Below are 20,712 nucleotides of genomic sequence, written 5' to 3'. Positions count from 1 at the left end.
ACCTATTTTCATGTCAAGGCCACTTAATGTTAGTGAGATCCAAACTCTCTTTGTGACAAAAACAAACAAACAAGAAAACCACAACAAAATGTGTTCTTTGGTAATTAGACACTGGACAAACATGACATAACTCAGAATGAGAGGTGAAGAAAAGGCAGGAACTGATGGGCTGAAGGTGGAACTGGAAAACACAGTTAACTTTGCTAAAGGAATGCAAATTAGCTAAAAATGGCTAATTAGCTACCTACAAAATATTTTCAGATGAGAACAGAATTCTTGGTGGTATGCCAAAAAAGTTAGTGGAAAATAAGTTCAGGGTTTTTAATGAGATTTACCTGTGTGTTTGCTGACTGTGATTTCAGCCACTTCTATCCTGTGAGTACTTCTATATACATATTTAAGAAATAATTAAAAAATATTATGAAAAACAAAGCTATAAATCTCAGAATAACTAATGTGTAGATAGACAGTGCAGTAGCATTTACTTGCAGGTACGTGTTATGAGCACACAGCTCTGGCATCTGCCTGATTCTCCTGAATTTCATGATCTTTGTGGTCTACTCATTCAAATGTAGATGAAGTTAGCCAAGTCATTATAAAACTACAAGGTGTTATGGAGAGTGCACACAGACAAATAAATCCTCCATCACGGAGGAGTGACTGCATAAGACTAATTTTCCCATGGTCCATACATAGTACCAAAGACTATGGGGGCAGAGTACTGACTTATAACCATCCTCAATTTCTCTGTCCACTTCCTCCTGCTGTTTAGACCGAAGCCAGCAGAGCTTTCCCAAAATACAGTTCAGAAGACAGCATGGGCATAGGTAGATTCCAATAAAATTTAGGGGTGAAGTGCTCCTGTTCTGAGGAAAGCATACAATAGGTTAGCTATCTGGACATCAGCCAGATCTTGCTCTCAGAGCCAGAAACAGACCGTGGTCTTTATCTGTGTACATGTAACCTTAAGTGATCATAACACTGGGAGCTTTAGAGTCTCTCCAGCAGGAGAGCTTCAGATTTCTTTCCATATACACTGTGTCTCTTCAAAAACCAGGTAAGTGTAGGATCGCACCGGGGATAAAATAAAATTACAGGAAGTTTCTTCCTCAATACAGGAAAGCTGAGAACATGCAGCATGGACAAAACTGGCACATGTTTAGATTCATTTCCCCACTGAGAAGAGACAAGCATGGTGGCAAAAGCCAAGATCCAGCTTGGACCATCTGAGAAAAATAATTTCAAAATTGCAAAGAATCCTTTTCCCGCTGGTGTTCTGTTCAACAGTTCCTCTAATCTGCCAACACGCTGCATGCAGGCACTTGCTTAAGTGGAATAGCAAAAGTCATGCAAGTTAATGACTTCAACTGTACACTGAGCACTTACAAACCTCTGCTGAACTGACTGATCTGTTAATTTTCATGCACCTTGACCTCTAACAGATGCCTGCTGCTGCAGTCTAGCTTCTGTCAGCACATTTATGGAATATGAGGAGTCTCTTAGCTCACCCACTGGCTGGGAAGTGATGCTTTTAACAGTAACTCCTACAGCAGCATGCTCTTCAGCCACCAGGTAGCTGGTGGAACTGCATGGTGAACAGTTCTCTAGACTTGTAAGTATTTCACCCATTTAACTGCAAATTATATTCTGCTTTTCCTGGCATTTCTGTCCCTTTACTGATGACAATCACCCATGACCAGCTATTGTTAAGATGGTGACATTAAACAAAAAAGTGTAGTAGCAGCAGCAGCAAGACACCTGAAGCTTTCATTGTCATCCTGTAGTGGTCCTAGCAAAGAAAGACAGGCTGAAGCAGAAAACAGGATTGCTTTTGTGTGAAAAGTGGATTTACATGTCTTCTGTTTTGAGGCTTGGTATCCCTTAAATGTACCACTAACTTCAGTGGAACTACTCATATCCTTAATAGCAAACACATGTACTCAACTAATTTCCAAGATTCATAAATAATATTCAACCTCAAAAATAAAATCAGATTGTCTTTACAACAGGGAAATAATACAAAGTCTGCCTAAACTTTTTTCTTCTTCCAAGTTACACATATTATTTTATTTTGCATCATTTGGATGGGTGCTCAATTTTCAGTCAAGTAAGGCAACTTGTGGTGTACAGAGATCAGAAATTGAAACAATTTTTCTGTTGCCTACAAACTCCACCAAGGAACCAACTGAAATAGCTTCTCTGCAGATATGCCCAAGAACAGCAGGGAGCTTGGTACTGCTTGTGAAACTAACTAACTGAGAAAGAGTCACATAACAAGGAAATACAGCTGGTAGCAGGGAGAAGAGATTCTTTGCCCTATTCAAGAAAAAGCACATTTTGGTGAAACACAGGCAGTGCTTCTAACTGGACCTTCAAATTCAACAGTGGTCCTATTTTCTTTTTGAAGACCCTTTTGGGATGCTTGAATTTCGCAAGATAATGATTTCAGTCTGTGAATTTCAGGTTTCAGAAATACTACCTAATCTTGAATACCCTTGAAATGACTGATAATATAAAATATTAGAAATGTGGTGACAAAATTATAAAATGTTTACATTTAATCAAGTTTATTGCAAATAAAAAATACTTGTTACTGTGGTCTAAGGATTATGATCTGGTAGCAATAACAGAGACATGGTGGGACAGCTCACACGACTGGAATGTGGCCATGGATGGCTATGTGCTTTTTAGGAAAGATCGGTCAGTGAAGTGAGGTGGTGCAGTTGCTCTTTATGTGAGAGAGCAGCTAGAATGTATCGAGTTTTGTGCAGGGGCTGATGAGGGGCAAGTTGAAAGTCTGTAGGTAAGAATTAAAGGGCAGGGTGGTATGGGTGATACAGTTGTGGGGGTCTATTACAGACCTCCTGATCAAGATGAGGAAGTTGATGAGGCTTTCTACAGGCAGCTGAAAGCAGCCTCACAATTACAGTCCTTGGTCCTCATGGGAGATTTTAACTACCCCGATATCTGCTGGAAGACTTACACAGCCAGCCTTTCACAGTCTAGGAGGTTCCTCCAGTGCATTGACGACAACTTCTTAATGCAAATAGTGGACAAGCCGACTAGAAGAGGAGCGCTGCTGGATCTTGAGGTGGATCAAGAACTGGTTGAAAGGAAGAAGTCAGAGAGTTGTAGTCAATGGGGCAGAATCTAGTTGAGGCCTGTGACTAGTGGAGTCCCTCAGGGGTCGGTACTGGGACCGGTGTTGTTCAACATCTTCATCAACAACCTGGACGAGGGTACAGAATGTACCCTCAGCAAGTTTGCTGATGACACCAAGCTGGGAGGAGTGGCTGACACACCAGAAGGCTGTGCTGCCATTCAGAGAGACCTAGACAGGCTGGAGACTTGGGTGGGGAAAAACCTGATGAAGTTCAACAAGGGCAAGTGTAGAGTTTTGCATTTGGGGAAGAAAAATGCCATGTACCAGTACAGGTTGGGGGCTGACCTGCTGGAGAACAGTGTAGGAGAAAGGGACCTGGGGGTCCTGGTAGACAGGATGACCATGAGCCAGCAATGTGCCCTTGTGGCTAAGAAGGCCAATGGCATTCTGGGGTGCATTAGAAAGGGTGTGGTTAGTAGGTCAAGAGAGGTTCTCCTCCCCCTCTATTCTGCATTGGTGAGGCCGCATCTGGAGTACTGTGTCCAGTTCTGGGCCCCTCAGTTCAGGAAGGACAGGCAACTGCTGGAAAGAGTCCAGCGCAGAGCCACAAAGATGATTAAGGGAGTGGAACATCTCCCTTATGAGGAAAGGTTGAGGGAGCTGGGTCTCTTTAGGTTGGAGAAAAGGAGACTGAGGGGTGACCTCATCAATGTCTACAAATACGTAAAGGGTGAGTGTCAAGAAGATGGAGTTAAGCTTTTTTCAGTGATGACCAGTGATAGGACAAGGAGTAATGGATACAAATTGGAGCATAGGAGGTTTAAGGTCAATATCAGAAAAAATTTTTTTACTGTGAGAGTGACAGAGCACTGGAACAGGCTGCCCAGAGAGGTTGTGGAGTCTCCTTCTCTGGAGACATTCAAGACCCGTCTGGACGCATTCCTGTGTGATGTGCTCTGGGTGACCCTGCTCTGGCAGGGGGGTTGGACTAGATGATCTTTCGAGGTCCCTTCCAACCCCTATGATTCTATGATTCTATGATTAAATTCTGAAATTAATGAGTAAATTAAATCAGCTATTAAATAAAAAGAGATTATTTTTTTTTCCTGATGTTTCTGTATCTTAGCATAATTTTATGCTGTATTAACATAAAAATAGAATATTGCTTTGCTTTAACATGTAATTTATGTATTTTTTAACATCTGAGATACGGAGTTTCTATAAAAATGAGTTTTATTTTGCAAGGTGTTAATATGTTATCTGTTCCACTTAATTTATTAGTTAAATATGGCACTGCCTTAACACTGCAGGATTCACACAGAATATTGCATCAATTTTACATTTTCAAAAATACTTAAGATATGCATCTTATAAAAAAACTCAGAAATGTTGGTAACTTAATAATTCAATTAATCACAGGGAAGTAATGTAATTTTTCCTTCGCTGTACAAATTTGTTCTTGGCAGGTCTTACTGCAGCAAATAGCAACAAGAAGAGTACTTACTACTGTGAATATTTTCAATTAAGTCTCAATGATATTTCATAGACTGAGCACCAAATTCTACCTAGACAGTGGGAAAACCTAAATATTAGAGTACTATAGTTACAAAACTGGACAAAATCTGAATGCAACTTTGCGAGCAGAGTTTTAATTCATTTAAGGTAACATAATTTAACATTTCATATTGTAATGAAAAGATCACGACAGTAAAATAATTCAATGTCATTCACTCAAGCACTTGCAAACATAAGAAAAATTCCCCAAACCAGGCATAAAAAGGCAACACCTCTCCCAGTGTTTAAGGACACTTTACAATAAAAGGCAGGACTGCTAAGAAGGTATCTCCCAAAGGATCTGTTCATCTTATGCAAAAGACAAAGAACCATAGACAAATTATTTAGCTAATGAGGAAAAAATGTTTTTGCTTTTGTTAAAGAATCATTCACCTTTTCCTAAACATGCTTCGTTAGGAATGGTTTCAGAACAACTGCCATATTTTCTTCCTTTTGTGACATGTTCTCAATGAGAATTTTTTGCTTTTTTATATATTCCCTGAGCAGGAAGAGTTGAACTGAACTCATGAATGTCTCATAGTATTAGTGAAAATCCTATCACTTTGTCCAAGTAGTAATCAAAATGCAATAAAAAAACCCTGTAATGACATTTAAGAAAAATCTTGGAGCAATTCCTCAGTTGTAAACTGATGAAATATAAAAAAAACCTGTTGAAAAAATATACAGTTCTCCACTGCACCCCATGAACTAGATTCCACTGAATTTAGATGCATTTGTGATGTCTTCAAAACCCTCGCTATCCATTGCCAAAGCATTTGGCAAATTCTAAGTATAAGGATGTGGAATAGCCAGCTGTATTCTCAATATCTGCAGGATTTCCCATGTGCACTGTTTAAAAGCAGAAGTACTATAATGTTTACCTCCCCATTTTATCCCATGGAAAGCAGAGATTAGTCTTATTTATAAGACATATGATAGCCAGCTGAAATGGGCAGTAGGAGAGTTCAGTAAACCTCATTTGTTTCTTCTCCTGCCACATTCACATAAGTTGCATACCAATTGAGGCCAGACAATTGTCATGAATTAGTCTGCAAAGCATGCTTTTACTATCACCTTTACTTTTGGGGCTATTTTCATGATTTTTTACTTTCAGGCAATTATTTAATAAATTCTCTTCTGTCCTTGGGGGGGGGGGAGGGGGGAAAAAAAGAAAATTAGCATTAATGGTATTACTGATTGCATGGGTAGTGTTAAAGACATAAATCAAACATTGAGATATGACTTGCTAAAGGACCTTTAATATTTCATTCCATTTAAGTACAAGGAAGGAAATCCTGTATTATAAATCTTAAACAAACAAACAAAAAAAAGCGGCTCTAGAGAATCTGTAAATATAAATTGTCTGTATATCTGTAAATAAAAATTGTCATATTTATTTATTTATTTTGTTAAAACCATGCTTCTGATAACTATCCGAAAGCAAAGTACAAAAGCTCTCTGCCTGCTGGCCTTTGGAGATCTGAAGTTAAACTCCCTTCATGGCATATTGTTATTTAGTAAAGATGGTTTACAGAGCAATTTGTAGATGAGTATTATCCTTCTGGAAGAATGCAAACAGTAGTAACTGAGGAGGCTATGTAAAAAATTGACAATACTAGAAAAATAATTTAAATTAGAAACAAATGAAACTGATTTTTCTTCCCTAAAGTATGAACTACATAAATACATGATACTGTAACTACAGGTAAGTATTTGAGGCATTTCAGACAAACTGGAAAGTGGATAAATGCTAAAGTATGAAATTGCCCTGTAAAGTTGTTTTCACTCTCAAGATTCCATAGAATGAAGTCAGAGCCTTATTTATCAGAATATCCAACAAGAAATTCACATGTATTCTATCATGTTAACTAAGAGATTATCAAATCCCAAAAGGAGTTTTCAAAGTGAAACTTTCTTAAGGAAAGCCTAAATTATTCTGTTGGGTAGCTCTCAGCCTAAAAAAAGAAATGCTCTGCAGATTGAATTAATTCAGGAAGGACAAATTAACTCAGGAAAGACTGTGATGGGTTTTCCTTATGTAACAACTGAAAGAACTAATCTTGTTTACTGTGAAAACAGAAATAAAACAGCTTTAAAGTTTTTTTGTGAGTTGTATTTTTTTTTTAGCAGTGATCTTATGAGAATTCTTCTGCTCTGAATAAAAAAAGATGGCTTAGCAGAATTCTTACCAAGAAAGATCACCCTACATTTCTCTCTCTATTTTTACCTCTAATTATGGAAAGAAAAAAAATCTTGCAGAAGGTCAAGCTAAACGTTCTGATCTCACAGCTTTCTTCTTTTTTTCCCTTATTAATGAGATCAAGTGATAATACCAATAAATTGCTTTTTAAGGAAAGATTTGGCAACACAGAAAATAATTTATGAAAAAATACACAGAGGTTTTGAATCATATAAATACCTACAGCCTAGGGATTTAGTTTCCCTTCTGCCCCAGCCAGCTGGAAATCTGACAGGTGTGTATCTCACTGAGCTGGCAACTACAAATTACAGAGAGGAAGTTCAATAAATAGTCTGTGACTGAGGCAGTATTGCTCAGTTGGTGTGCATGATCTGCACATTTTGTCACAAAGTCAGGTCTTTTATTCTTACTTCCTAGTCTCATCTCAGAACTTCCTTTTCATCTGTCTGGAACTTACATATGGCACAAGGTGTTTTCCCCACTTCGTGTGTGAGCAGTGTCTTCCAGCAGGCTTCTGTAAGGTAACTGCTAGCACTGCTTGGACTTCAGTTCTTCAGTTCACACAGTGATACATTTCGTTTCACTGCATCCATCTCTTACAGGAGCTTTATGAAAATACAAGGGCTCAAATATATACCTACCTCCTCTACAGAAAATCATCTGAGGAGAGCTGCATCAATTTTGTACTGCCTCATCTTCTCTTCTAGACTTTTCTTACATACGGAAGAAAATTTAAAACCAAAAATCTATCACCTTAGTAAAATATATTTAAAAGCCTGTGTAGTCAGCCTTTTTATTTTGCAATTAGAGTCTATTTATTTATTAGCCTACTCTCCAGAGTTTATTTAGTAAAAGCTGATTAATGCTTTTGGTAATGTATTTATTATAGTGGTACTTTCTCTTTGGTAAAGGATTCAGGTCACAATTCCCAGCTAATCAGTAGGACAAATTGGCCTTAATCTCTTGTCAACTGCTAATCCTATATTTCTATCAATGTGATATGGGTTTATTTTGAAGCTAAATCAGATTACACATCAAGAATACTGATACAAGTATAATACTACACATTAAAGCAATTTATTAAAATTAACAATCTGTCTCTGGACTAGGAGAGGAAATAAAACCCCAAACAAATGGCTTGCTTCAAATAACCTCAATGATATATCAGTGATTTAAAAAAATTAAAAGACACGGCCAGATTAAGAGTAGTTAATGATAATTTCAGTTGCTATTTTGGCCACATAATTTACTTATAGGTGTAGAAAATAAAAAGGTATTATGAAAACAAAGACACTTTCAGTTCACTAAATTGTTTGCTTTCCATATTCTAAAATTCTTTAACCTTGTTTCACTTGAATTACCCTTTGAACCTCTTCAGAACTCATTAAAACGGAAGTACTTCTTTTTGATGAACACTATTTAATTCTCTCAAGAGCACTGATAACTTCATTTGCATGGAGTCAACTGATTTTGCATTTTTTTTCTACAGAGCAATGTAACTTGAACAATATAATGCCATAGTTTAACTACACCAGAATTATAAAGGATATTAAGATAAATTTGGGACACTGTGCCACACTGTGCCACATCTCTGCTTTTACAGCCCTATACCTTCATGCAATATGTCACCTTGCCAAAGTTTGTCTTCCTGGTAAAGGAGGGACAGACTCATTAGAACCTAAAAGTTTTTTTCAAGTTTCGGTACTTGTCTATGTCTTGGTTGACCTTGCATAGTTTTCCGGTAGTTTTCCAATGCTTTCCTAGAACTTTTATCTTGGAAGAATTCACCTAATAAAAAGAGTAATACACTGACATGGAGCAATATTTTGCCACAGAAATACTGCAGCTTTGTCAGTTGACCCCCAGGGTCATCTGCCAGGTTTACTTGTGCAGGACCCTCCATGGCACTGTACCTTGGAGTAACGCTCTACAGAGACACACAAGGGCAATTTACACATGGTTAAACCTCTCTGCAGGCATTACCACACTGGTCACTCTTGTGTCGTACTGCTACGTGCTTTTTGTCACATCTATTGTGATCATATACCCAACGGTATCACGGGATTCAGTCTTTAAGAGAGCTCCGGATTCTGCACATGTGACTGAATGCATATACACATAGGCAATGTTTTAGTATGTATGTTGCATGGCGTGGTCCAGATTCTAAAAAAAAGGCTTGAAAACAGAAATCAAACTGCTTAGGTTTTTGAATAGACAGTCTACAAACACAATAGGTCTCAGCTAACTAAAGACAAGATATTATCCCAGCTAAAGGAGGAATGTCAGCTAAATGTCAGCTAAACAGGGGAAGTCACCTGCCAGAGACAGTGCATGCAAGTTGAAAAGGAGATCTAAGACTGTGCAATCAGAAGACTTCAGTCATTAATGAAATATAACTGAGAGTTAAAGGCCTGCACTTGTATGCAAGCCTGATCACCAGTTCCCTCAGGGCTGTCCAGCAGGAAAAGGATTGTGTTCCAGATATGAATAGCTAAGCAAACACTGTTAACATGCTTGGGATTTGCATTTTGTATTTCATTTTCCTCTATACTAAACCCAGCTTTTCCACTAGGAAGAATTCCTATGGAATCAGGACCTGAAGTTACAAGACAAACTCTTTCTAAACCACAAAATACTAGCTTTTAGGAATGATTGTTTGATCAAGTATAGAGAGTACTCCTTTAGCTATTTATTGTAGCACTGAAAGGTACAGGATCCACAACCAAAATAAATTCTGATTTACCTTGCCACTCTATAGTATCTTTAGTTTTTCTACAGTCGTAAGTAAAAGTTACCTTGTCAGCCAATCATTAGCTTGATTCCAAGTTTAAAGAAATTGCAGGAATTTCCAGGCATTTATTATTATTATTATTATTATTATTATTATTATTATTATTATTATTATTATTATTATTATTATTATTATTATTATTATTATTCTGATCCTGTATACTTCCACACTTAAAATTTCATTAAATCAAATAATAGGAAAGAAATATCACAGCAGTGATACTCATAGTTGAAAGGAGTATGAAATTTTAAAAAGTAATTTACAACTCTCCTTTTAGTCCAAATGAGAGCCAGGGAATGGTTCTGTTCTATTTGTATTCATATTTTCTGTATTCCCATGATCTTAATACTGACATTTTTTCTGCTCTTTCTTTTCTCATAACAATAGTGATCCACAGAGCACCACTTAAGATATTTTCATGTAGTGGATATGAGAACACGCTTGGATTCTCTTGCTATGGTAATCTGAAAAGACCAGTTCCTAGTGCTTATGTTCATGAGGTCAGATCTTTTCAACTTCTTGAATTATTATTTTGCTCTCACAAATTATCCTTGATGTGCTTGGTCAGCAGATTTACTGGATTAGCAATGTTCTAGGCATATAAGGCTGTATGTGTCTGAGGAGAAAAGAGGACTTTTGCCAGGTTTTTGTCCTATTTCATATGTATTAATTTCTCTCTCTGGAGGCCTTTCAATACAGAATATACACTAGCGATAGTGGAATGAAATCCAAATACTGTTCTTAGGCAATATATTCTTATTGTTGTTATTGTTACTGTTATTACAATTACTCCTTTTCCACCCACCTTTAACAACAGATCAACATAACCTCTTCCTGTAAAAACTGTTTCTTCCTGAATACATTAAAATAATTACAGAGCAGAATAAAAACTACTTTGTTGTGTGTATTTTGAGTATAATTTTTTTATTGCTATGTCAAATAAAAAGAAATAGCATAAAATTAATTTGGAAAGACAGTAAAAATGGACCTCTCAAGTCATTTGTTGTAAGCCTGATTCATGGTCCTGTAAGCAGTTATGATGACCTACTTTCAAAACAACTTCTGGTATAGATCTAGTTATAAAATATGAATGAAGAAAACCACTGAAATACAATTATTCTTTACAAAACACTTCAAAAAAGCTTCAGAGATACTGACAGGCATCTCTTCACTGACTTCCATATGAGCACACAGTTTATAAAAGCCTAGTTGCTATACATATGATCACAACTTTCTATAGAATTAGTATTGTGACTTCATGATATCAGCATGCTTTTCCAAGCCTGATATGTAAGGAGATACTTAGCTGATCAACTGAACGATATAATTTCTCCAGCAACTACCCTAAAGGTCCCTAAAGGACCCTTTATACTTCAACCAGTTTATGTGAGGTACCAGTGCTTTGCCAGCTGAGTATCCCATGCTACTCAGTGCCACAAAACTGTACTTACAGGATATCTACAGCACATTAGTGTTTTGATCCCAACCCTTGTATCAATGCTTGTACCAATACATGGCTGCTTGCACAGACACCATCTGGAAACAGGAACATGAAAGAAACCCGGGAAATTTATACATTAATTAAATGTATTAACTGTAAGTTTTAAACCTTTGGCTTTCATGCATAACACAGGTGTCCAATATTTTCTTTAAGATGTGCTGGTGTATGATTAAGACATGCAAAACACCTCTTTGTGGTGTGACTTCACCCTCACCCACCCAGAAGGCCACCACCTTGTGTCACTGGAGACACAGCATCATACATGTATTAGAAATGGTTTGGTTAGTAGGTCAAGAGAGGTTCTCCTCCCCCTCTATTGTGCATTGGTGAGGCTGCATCTGGAGTATTGTGTCCAGTTCTGGGCCCCTCAGTTCAAGAAGGACAGGGAAGTGCTGGAAAGAGTCCAGCGCAGAGCCACAAAGATGGTTAAGGGAGTGGAACATCTCCCTTATGAGGAAAGGCTGAGGGAGCTGGGTCTCTTTAGTTTGGAGAAAAGGAGACTGAGGGGTGACCTCATCAATGTTTACAAATACGTAAAGGGTGAGTGTCAAGAAGATGGAGTTAAGCTTTTTTCAGTGATGACCAGTGATAGAACAAGGAGTAATGGATACAAATTGGAGCATAGGAGGTTTAAGGTCAATATCAGAAAAATTTTTTTTACTGTGAGAGTGACAGAGCACTGGAACAGGCTGCCCAGAGAGGTTGTGGAGTCTCCTTCTCTGGAGACGTTCAAAACCCACCTGGACGCATTCCTGTGTGATGTACTCTAGGTGACCCTGCTGTGGCGGGGGGGTTGGGCTAGATGATCTTTCGAGGTCCCTTCCAACCCCTATGATTCTATGATTCTATGATTCTATGATACACATATTTCATCCAGGGGTTGACATATGGCCACAGGCTTCCTCATCCCATGACCAGTGTGCTTGTATGACCCAACTATTTAAATGATGTGTGTGCTTGTCCTGTTAGGTGCCATCATATGTGGTCACCAGAGGAAGGTTCTCCAGAGCACTGTTAAATAGCGCAGCAGGAGCTGGTGTGCGATAACAGCTCTACAAAACAATCCATATCAACCAATACATGGATCTTTTCAGAAGAAGGCAACAGGAGGTGCACTGGCTGCTCTCCTTGGGGCCAGGCACAGGCCAGCCCTGAGCACAGACCTCTCCCAGAGAGCAGCTGAAGCAGAAGGGCTGCCAGCCAGAGCCACACAGGCTCCCCTGGTTTCTGCTGCTCCTCTAACAACACTGAAATGCAGCTCCTTATTCACCCCATCCACAGTCAACAGATTAAGACACCTTGAGTACTTTTGAAAGAATTACATTTCACATTTGTCCCTGATTTGAGCATCTAATCAATTGCTGGGCAAATGACTGGATATAACAGAGGTAAAACCTTCAGATTAAAAGTCCTGATTAACTAAGACAGTGTGGTATATAAACCAAATCTAGGCAAGCCACACAATACAGATTCTCTTGACAGTCTTGAACAGCACACAAAGAGTTGATATCCCTCATTTAATATTTCTTGCAGTAAGAGAGACTAGATTAGATCAGAATTAGTAATGCAATGCATAGTATTTTACTTGATATTCAAATACATCAAAACAGTTACATATTTGTGTGTACTACCACATGAGCAAAATTTAGATTTCTAAGTTAGCAAGAGGGTAAATTCTTTTCTTGCCCAACAGACACTTTCCAGATCTGTATAAAGATGACTTTATATTTTGCCTCTCATTCATTTGAACTCAGAGAAATTAGAAATATATATGAAAACTGCCATTTCCATAACCCACAGGTGAGTTGGTAAAGCATGAGACTGCTGAAAAGACTTGCCTACTGATGGAGTCACCACTGTCTCCATGATATTCACATCCTTCACTATATACATCCTTTCTATTCTTGTTCATTCTCTCTTATCTCACTTCACATTAAGAAGCACAATCAAGCTCCCTGCTCCCTTTCTGTGCTCCTCCTTCTTCTACACTGTTACCTCTCTTGCCTACCTTTCATTTTGTCTGAATTTTTACTTCTGTTTTTTCCAGGTATGTTAAATACCCTTTCCACAATGTTTACTTACAAAATGTACCACAGTCTCTGATATTGCAAATCATGGTTTTGCTCTGTTTACTTGTACATTAAAATTCTTATTACTTCAGCTTCACAATATAAACTGCAAACTTTCCAAAGAACTGAAAAATCTCTTGTCAATGTTAAAATGGTGATTAGCACAATGGACACCTTTGAATGGACCACACACAGCTGAACACCATCAATTTATGTTGAGCCATGACAAAATTACAACAGTTTTGCTTAAATAATGAACATACAAAATAACTTAAGTATATACCTTGAAATGCACAAATATATATGTGTATAACTCTATTAATGCTTAAACACTTAAAAAATATATAGGTCATATAAATGCAAGTAACCTTTTTCCATGTAAAATATACTTGTCCTATACAGCTTTGTTAATGGACAATGAGAGCTTTTCAGAGTGCATTATATGGATTTTCCCTGAAATAGGAGGAATATAAAAAATGCATAAGTTTAAGATGCTTTAGGCATCAAGGCAGAAAACCTCAAATTTTCTTAGCTAGACTATTTCAGTACAATTTATTTTTTAACTGAGATAAAGAGAAATGAGGAAGATTTATACTGATGGTGAACACTTGTAGGCTGAAAAGAATTAAATTAAATTAGAAAGCTATTAAACAGTTCTACTGAAGTAGTAAAATCTAGCATATCAGTTTGTTCAGGAAAATGTTTTCATTTCAAAATAAGGTTTCTTGTTAAAATATGGGGAAAAAAATAAATATACAAAGACTATTTGTGACAAAATCAGAATAATTTTTTAAGATTTCAGTGACCCTTCACAAACTTGCAGTGAGGATTCCCTCCAAACAGAAGTACAGCAGCTCATGTTGGCTCCTGAGAAGCAAGGAATTAGTGCATTAAGCAGGTTCAAATAAGCAGAAAATGAAAGTTTCAGTTGAACCTGAAAAGGATCTTTGCTAAAAAAATAAAATAATAGTTTAGTAAATGTCCAGAGAAAAAAGATGTTAAACCATTTTCTTCTTTCTGTGGAATATTGTTGATTAGGCAACTTCAACAGAATATCCAAATATTAAACCATAACACATACACATTATGTACATTTAAATGACAGTTTGAGAGGGGGGAAAAAATCCAGTTCCTACCAGTTTGGCTGAGTTGTGAGGTGCTGCGGCTTTTTCGGGAGAGACCCACGATAGCGACCATCTTCGCGCCGATGCTAGAACGTCTCTTTTTGCTGCCACCACCAACAGTGCCCACTGCTGTGTCCGACTGGCTGCCGTCATTCTTCTCCAGTGTGTACATGTCCCCACTGATGCTGGTGCTCTTGGTCATGTTCTTTCCTGAGGCTCCCATCTGTCTGCTTTGCATTTTGGATGTAAAGACACTGTCAGCCAGTGGATGGATAAACAGTGCGGACAAAAAAAGAGTAAAAAGGGGAAGACAGAAAAGGACAGGTTTCAGATGGAAGGTTTTGGGAGACTAGAGGGTAAAAGCAGCTAATTCACACAGGTAGGGTTTGGTTTTTGAGAGGTAAAAAGGAGCAATTTTAATTCTAGTTACTGTTTGATGTCCTGTAAATATATTTGACTCATCAACATTTTGTTTTAAATAATAAGCTCTTATTTACTGATTGTCTTAAAATACATTACCAGCAAAGGCATGTACATCAGTATACCATACACACATTTTTTGCTAGGGAAATCTAAGTTCTTTAGTCAGTGTACTGCCTCTCGTGATAGAACAAGGGTAATGGTTTTAAACTAAGAGAGGGTATTTAGACTAGATATATGGAAGAAATTTTTTATAACGATGGTGGTGAAACACTGGAACAGGTTGTCCAGAAAGGTGTTAGATGCCCTCCCTGTTCCTGGAAACATTCCAAGTCAGGTTGGATTGGGCTCTAAGTAACCTGATCTAGTTGAAGATGTTCCTGCTCACTGAAGGAAGGTTGGACTACATGACCTCTAAAGGTCCTTTTCAACACAAACTATTCTGATTCTTCTGACACAAACACACACAAATAAAGTATATAGCTCCAGGAAACAGATATGTGATTAATTACTGAATAGAATAAAAGGACATAAGTCTGAAGTCTAGCTTTGGTTTCTAAACATCCAGGCATTTCTAGGATGGGTTCAGTAATCTGGGTTAGCTCAGTCATCCTATGATTTTGATGAAATTACACAGTAATGAATAGCTGTAAGTTTTTTTGTTCCCTCTCTTCAACAAAAAAAAGCATGTATTATATATGTGTTCCACATAAAACTTGGTTGCTACGTCACTCAGATCATCATTACAGATAAATGGAATTTAATTTTAATATACTTTTTGTACTCATTTAGAGACTGCTTCAGCATGCTTTACACAGTTGTATCTAAATTATCTGCTGCAGCATTTCACAACATGCCCCAGGGGAACCTGTTGTCCCAGGAGTCCAGGCAAAGGGACCTTTGCACAGAAATTACAACCTATAGTGATGAGAGCAGTGCCTATCCAAATTTTGCCCTGACAAATAATTGGTAGGGGTTTGGACAAACATCCAGACCTGGAAACTCTGGAGCACATGCGGGCCTGAAAATACGTAGAGAACATTTCTATTTCAGTGAAGTTCTTGCATAGAACTTAGACTTTATTATTCTGTTCTATACACTGCATCCCACTAAAAAATTTGCACTAGATAGAGTCTTAGACAATCCACAAAATAGTGCAATACTTCTGGAAACATTGGGAAATTATTTATATGTTGAATCACCAGTATGTAAAGACTAATAAAGAATATTTTTTGCTTTTTAAAACAGATTTTCAAAAACATTCAAAGGCTATTCCTAGAGCTTTACTGCTCAGCAAATGTCTCTAGAGTAAATTTTAGTGGGTGTAACCACACCCCTTTCCCCCTACTTATAAGGGCCTGAATCTATTTCAGAAAAGGATGGTTGTATTGTGTCTTTATTAAGTTTCTGTAATTCATGTTCTGTCACAAAAAACTTATCTACGGAGTTAATGCAGTGCCCTCAAAAGCAAAGGGATCACTGGGTCTCTTCCCACTGACTCAAGGGGAGATGGAATGAAACATCAGATTTGGAAAAACACTGCAACTATTTAAGGTATTTGAGAGGTACCCATAAAGTGCTCCTTGCTTTAGTTGACAGCTGCTTGTGCTTGAAGGCACAAAATGCTTGGAGATAAGGCACAGCACAGACAAAAACATTAGAGCTATTTTATAGAAGAAGTGGGCCTCTGCCATCAAGTCAAAAAAAGTATTTGGTCTGCTTCTGAAGGAAATTAGAAGAGAAAATATTAATGAGACTTTGGATCAAGAGAGGGTGAGGCACAAAACAAAGCCGAGAGAGCCATAGTGGCCTTGCCTGGACAGGCAGTAAGGAAAGACTGGATCACAGGGATAACCTGAAAAAAAATTCAGATCCTTTTTTAACTCTCTTTGTTGTTGTATGTCAGAACACACAGATTCACACTGGTGCATTTAACACTAAGCAAAGAGTGGGATAGGATGCTGGCGAAAAGGAAAGCAGGGAATTAAAAAAAAATAATAAAAAAGTGGAACTGTATTTCTGGGGCTTCTTAGCACTATGATAACTTACTTGTCAGATGATAAAGTCACATGCTTTATTTTCTTTCAAGCACCTTTAGAGATCGTTTTACAGAAAGGAGATGACACAGAAACTAGTTCTCAATTTCAACACTATCTTGCGTATAAGAAATACTAGAGAGATCTATGATGCACAGTGTGGGAAATAGCTAGTATCTTTAACTTGATCTCAAGCAAAATTCTTCTAGGAATCAGAAAATTAGAGTCCCTTATCTGGTAATGCTATTTCTAACCTGCATTTTCTAAGTGATCATAAAAGTGACTGTGATGTCTGTCCAGTCTCTCTCTTTTTAATATACATATATATATATAAAAATCAGTTTGAATTTGACACAGGAGTAGAAAAGTAGAGCTATTTAGTTGCTAAAACTGTTTTGAAAATAGATTCCTGGAGAGACACCTTATGAATGAATGCCTCTTTGATGAAAGACTGTAGCATAAGTAATTAATTACTGACTCCCTGTTATTTCATGTAGGAGCTCATTCATAGAGGAGTCAGAGTTGTCATGGTTGGAAGGGACCTCTGAAGATCATCCAGTCCAATCCCCTTTCTAGAGCAGGATCACCTACCGTACATCACACAGGAACATGTCCAGATGGGCTTTGAATGTCTCCAGAGATGGAGACTCTACAACTTCCCTGGGCAGCCTGTTCCAGTGCTCTGTTAATCTCACTGTAAATAAGTTTCTCCGTGTGTTTAACTTGAACCTGCTACGCTCCAGCTTGTGTCCATTGCCCCTTGTCCTGTCACTGGGCACTGCAGAAAAGAGAGTGGACCCATCCCCCTGACACCTCTCCTTCAGATATTTATACACATTTATGACATCCCCCCAGTCTCCTCCAGGCTAAACAGACCCAGCTCTCTCAGCCATTTCTCATAGGGCAGATATTCCATTCCTCTAATCATCTATGTGGCCCTCAGCTGGACTCTTTCCAGTAGTTCCTTATCCTTTATTAACTGGGGAGTCCAGAATTGGATGCAGTATTCCAGATGTGCCCTCACCAGGGTGGAACAGAGTGGGAGGAGAACCGCCCTTGACCTACTGGCCACACTCTTCTCAATGCATCCTGTGATGCCGTTGGCCTTCTCGGCTACAAGGGCACATTGATGGCTCATGGTCAGCCTGTTGTTCACGAGGCCAAGGTCCTTCTCCCCAGAGCTGCATTCATACAACAGATCAACAGAGGGAACAGCGTTCTACTGCTTGCAGCACAATCTATTCCAGTGATCCATTTTTCAGGAATGATAGCCAGAATATCAGTGGGTCCTTTACTAATAGGAAACTATAATTATGGCATTGTTTTAAAAGTGATATTAACATTTAAGACAGGTCTTATGTCATAGCAGCACAAACAGAAATACTGTTTTCTCATGAAACTTAGACTGAGGAAGAAGTTGCCATTTCCTGAGTCTGATGTGCCTTTAAGGTGTCATTTCCCAAAATATACAATTTTATTTAAGTGCAATAGATTACAATAATTACCCTTTTTAAAGAAATTGATGTGCTTAAAAAGGTTGGCCTGCAAAGTTGCTATAATTTCAGTAGGCAGTTAACTGTGAAAGCACTGTGCACTACAAGAATTTGCTCCTTGGCTGCTGTCTCACGAAAGGAAGCTTTGCTGTGTGCACCTGCCAACAATGCAATAGACTTCATTGAACCAGGTTCTTTTGATTGAGAAAAGTAGGAGAGAGAATTCAACTAAGGAAAAAGGGGTTTAGATTTGTGTGGATATACCACATACTATTACAAATGGCTAGTATTGAAAATTCATTCACAAAACTAATTTTTTTCCTGTAGAGTTCTAAAATTGTTTGCTTTAATTAAAAGTTTGCTGTTGTTTTTTTCCCCTCTTTAAAGCAGCAGAGAAGACATCTTTGTTATGCTCCTAACTAGCAAACAGCTTCTGGAGAAAGCGATCACAGTTTTGGTTTTTTTCCATTCCTCTCTCACCAAAAAAGCTTTGAGAAATAAGTACCACAAGAGTTCTGAGTGGCTTCTAGTACCTCATAGTAAATCTACAGAGATCATGAGAAAGCCAAGTCCTTCATCAGCACTTGGAACCCTTTCTGGACATCCAATTCCTAACTCATTAATAATTCTCGGTACATGCTCAGTATCCTCACCAGTGAAGCTATCTTTCTACACAGACTGTCTTCTGATAGTGCCAGAAATAGATTATTAACAGAAAAATAGGGTTTTGTATGTGAGGGCTAGCTCCTTTCTGAGGTAACAGAACTATAAAATGGAGAGAATAAATGAAAAGTGAGTAAATCCTACAACCTTCTCTTTTAACAGGAAACAGAAGTCACTTTTACATTAAGTATTCTTTACATGTACATATATACAAACATAATCATACAGAGATATCCAGTTAAATATGTACAATTATATTTTTAAAATTACATTAAATAAAATTAATTTGTGAGAGTCAATGAATAGATATGTAATCAAAACAGGTTACTCAAGGTGTCTTAGAAGATATTAATCCTTAAAATACTGTCTGCAAAAAAAGAATATGCAGCCACATAGGGAAAAAAATCCCCAAATTAAAGAATTAACTATGCTAGTGCCAATCACATGTGCATAATGGTGTAATAGTCATCCCTACTAGAATCAAAACAAGAACAAAATCATCACACAACCCCAGTGCATGGCAGCCCACAGCCTACAGCAACAGCAGAGTGAAGGTAACAGCCAGGCCTCTGACTTTGGCTTATGGGGATCAACTAGTCAACAACAGTAGGGGGATGGGCAAAGATTACACAGGAATATTCATCCCTGCATTACCCCTAAATTCAGGAAGGTACCTGAGGACACCAAGAACCACAGACAGGTTTTTGTGTTATTAGGCTAGAAACTTTCATCAAATGCTTCAATTTTTGAGTGAATAGAGAAAAAGGAAAATATTTCTCTACTCTGCTTTCAGCTCCAATCACTGTCTTCTCTAGTTTTTCTCATTTGTGAGAAGTGTGTTTATACACCCTTCCTAAAATACAGTATTCCTCTGCAGTCTCTTCAGAAACAATCAGAGGAAGTACTCAAGCAAGTTAAATGACTAATAACAGCTAAGTGTAAATCAAGCTCTGAAATCGGATCATTAATAGAAACAGTCTACTTAAAGCAAACTCAAAAGAGGTATCAAGCATATTTTTGTTTTTTCCTAAGTGAAAATGATTCCAGAAGCTCAGAATCAAGTTGAGCATGTCAGCTTCCTATGTATTTCACAGTACATTTTCTTAACTTTAACTGTTCGTGGTCACCTACATTATGGATAAATTTTAGAGGAATACATTCTCAAAGATAAAGCAGAAATTTCTTCGAAACGCTCAAGAGAAAAACAAGACATTAGAAAAGAAATTAGAGTAAGAAACCTTGTACTTTATTTGTACTTTAAAGCCAACAGTGGAGTATGAGAACCCTAAGCAGCAGATACTATTGTTAGAAATACACCATACTAGCCAACTGAGGGGAGTCAGACTGGCAGATACCTATGACAGGATGTCCTTATTGTCATTGAAGATCCTGTGGCACACCTACAGTAGTTAATAACATGTTTCAGGCCTGTTTTCTGACCTTGACAGCCTGTATACACACAGCTAGCTTACATCCTTTCCAAACCAGGGTTTTCTTAGGCCTGGTGCCTAGAGCAAACAAACCCTGACCTGCGCTATCTCCTGAACTGTGCCTGGGCTGAACCGGGGGCACCTAACTGGTGTGTTCAGCACTAAGCTATGCCAAGGAGGACACAAACTTTAAACAATATGAATGGTCAAGACTATGTCCTGGCCCTGACTAGCTTACTGGTACAGACATAGCTTTAAATTCCTTGATGACACTACAAACATCAGATTGTTGCCAAAGTCTGATGTTCAGCAGCCTGTAAGCTTTTTC

General features: G+C 37.9%; 1 protein-coding gene across 50 annotated transcripts in view; it reads right to left on the bottom strand.

Annotated features, from left to right (window-relative positions):
• The window catches only part of RIMS2 (regulating synaptic membrane exocytosis 2), a 470,125-nt gene that overhangs the window by 41,852 nt on the left and 407,561 nt on the right, over positions 1–20,712 (bottom strand). For 34 of the 50 annotated variants that reach the window (XM_051611522.1, XM_051611532.1, XM_051611536.1 and 31 more), the window contains one exon: positions 14,355–14,596. The exons of the other annotated variants lie outside the window; for them this stretch is intronic. In XM_051611522.1, the coding sequence (XP_051467482.1) occupies positions 14,355–14,596 (242 nt within the window). The remainder of the gene's footprint in view (positions 1–14,354; positions 14,597–20,712) is intronic. 50 annotated transcript variants of the gene reach the window in all.

The sequence above is a fragment of the Apus apus genome, chromosome 2 (assembly GCF_020740795.1).
Source record: "Apus apus isolate bApuApu2 chromosome 2, bApuApu2.pri.cur, whole genome shotgun sequence".
Taxonomy (NCBI): Eukaryota; Metazoa; Chordata; class Aves; order Apodiformes; family Apodidae; genus Apus; species Apus apus.
Note: the sequence above shows the minus strand (reverse complement) of the source record. Positions and strands in the feature narration are given on the sequence as shown.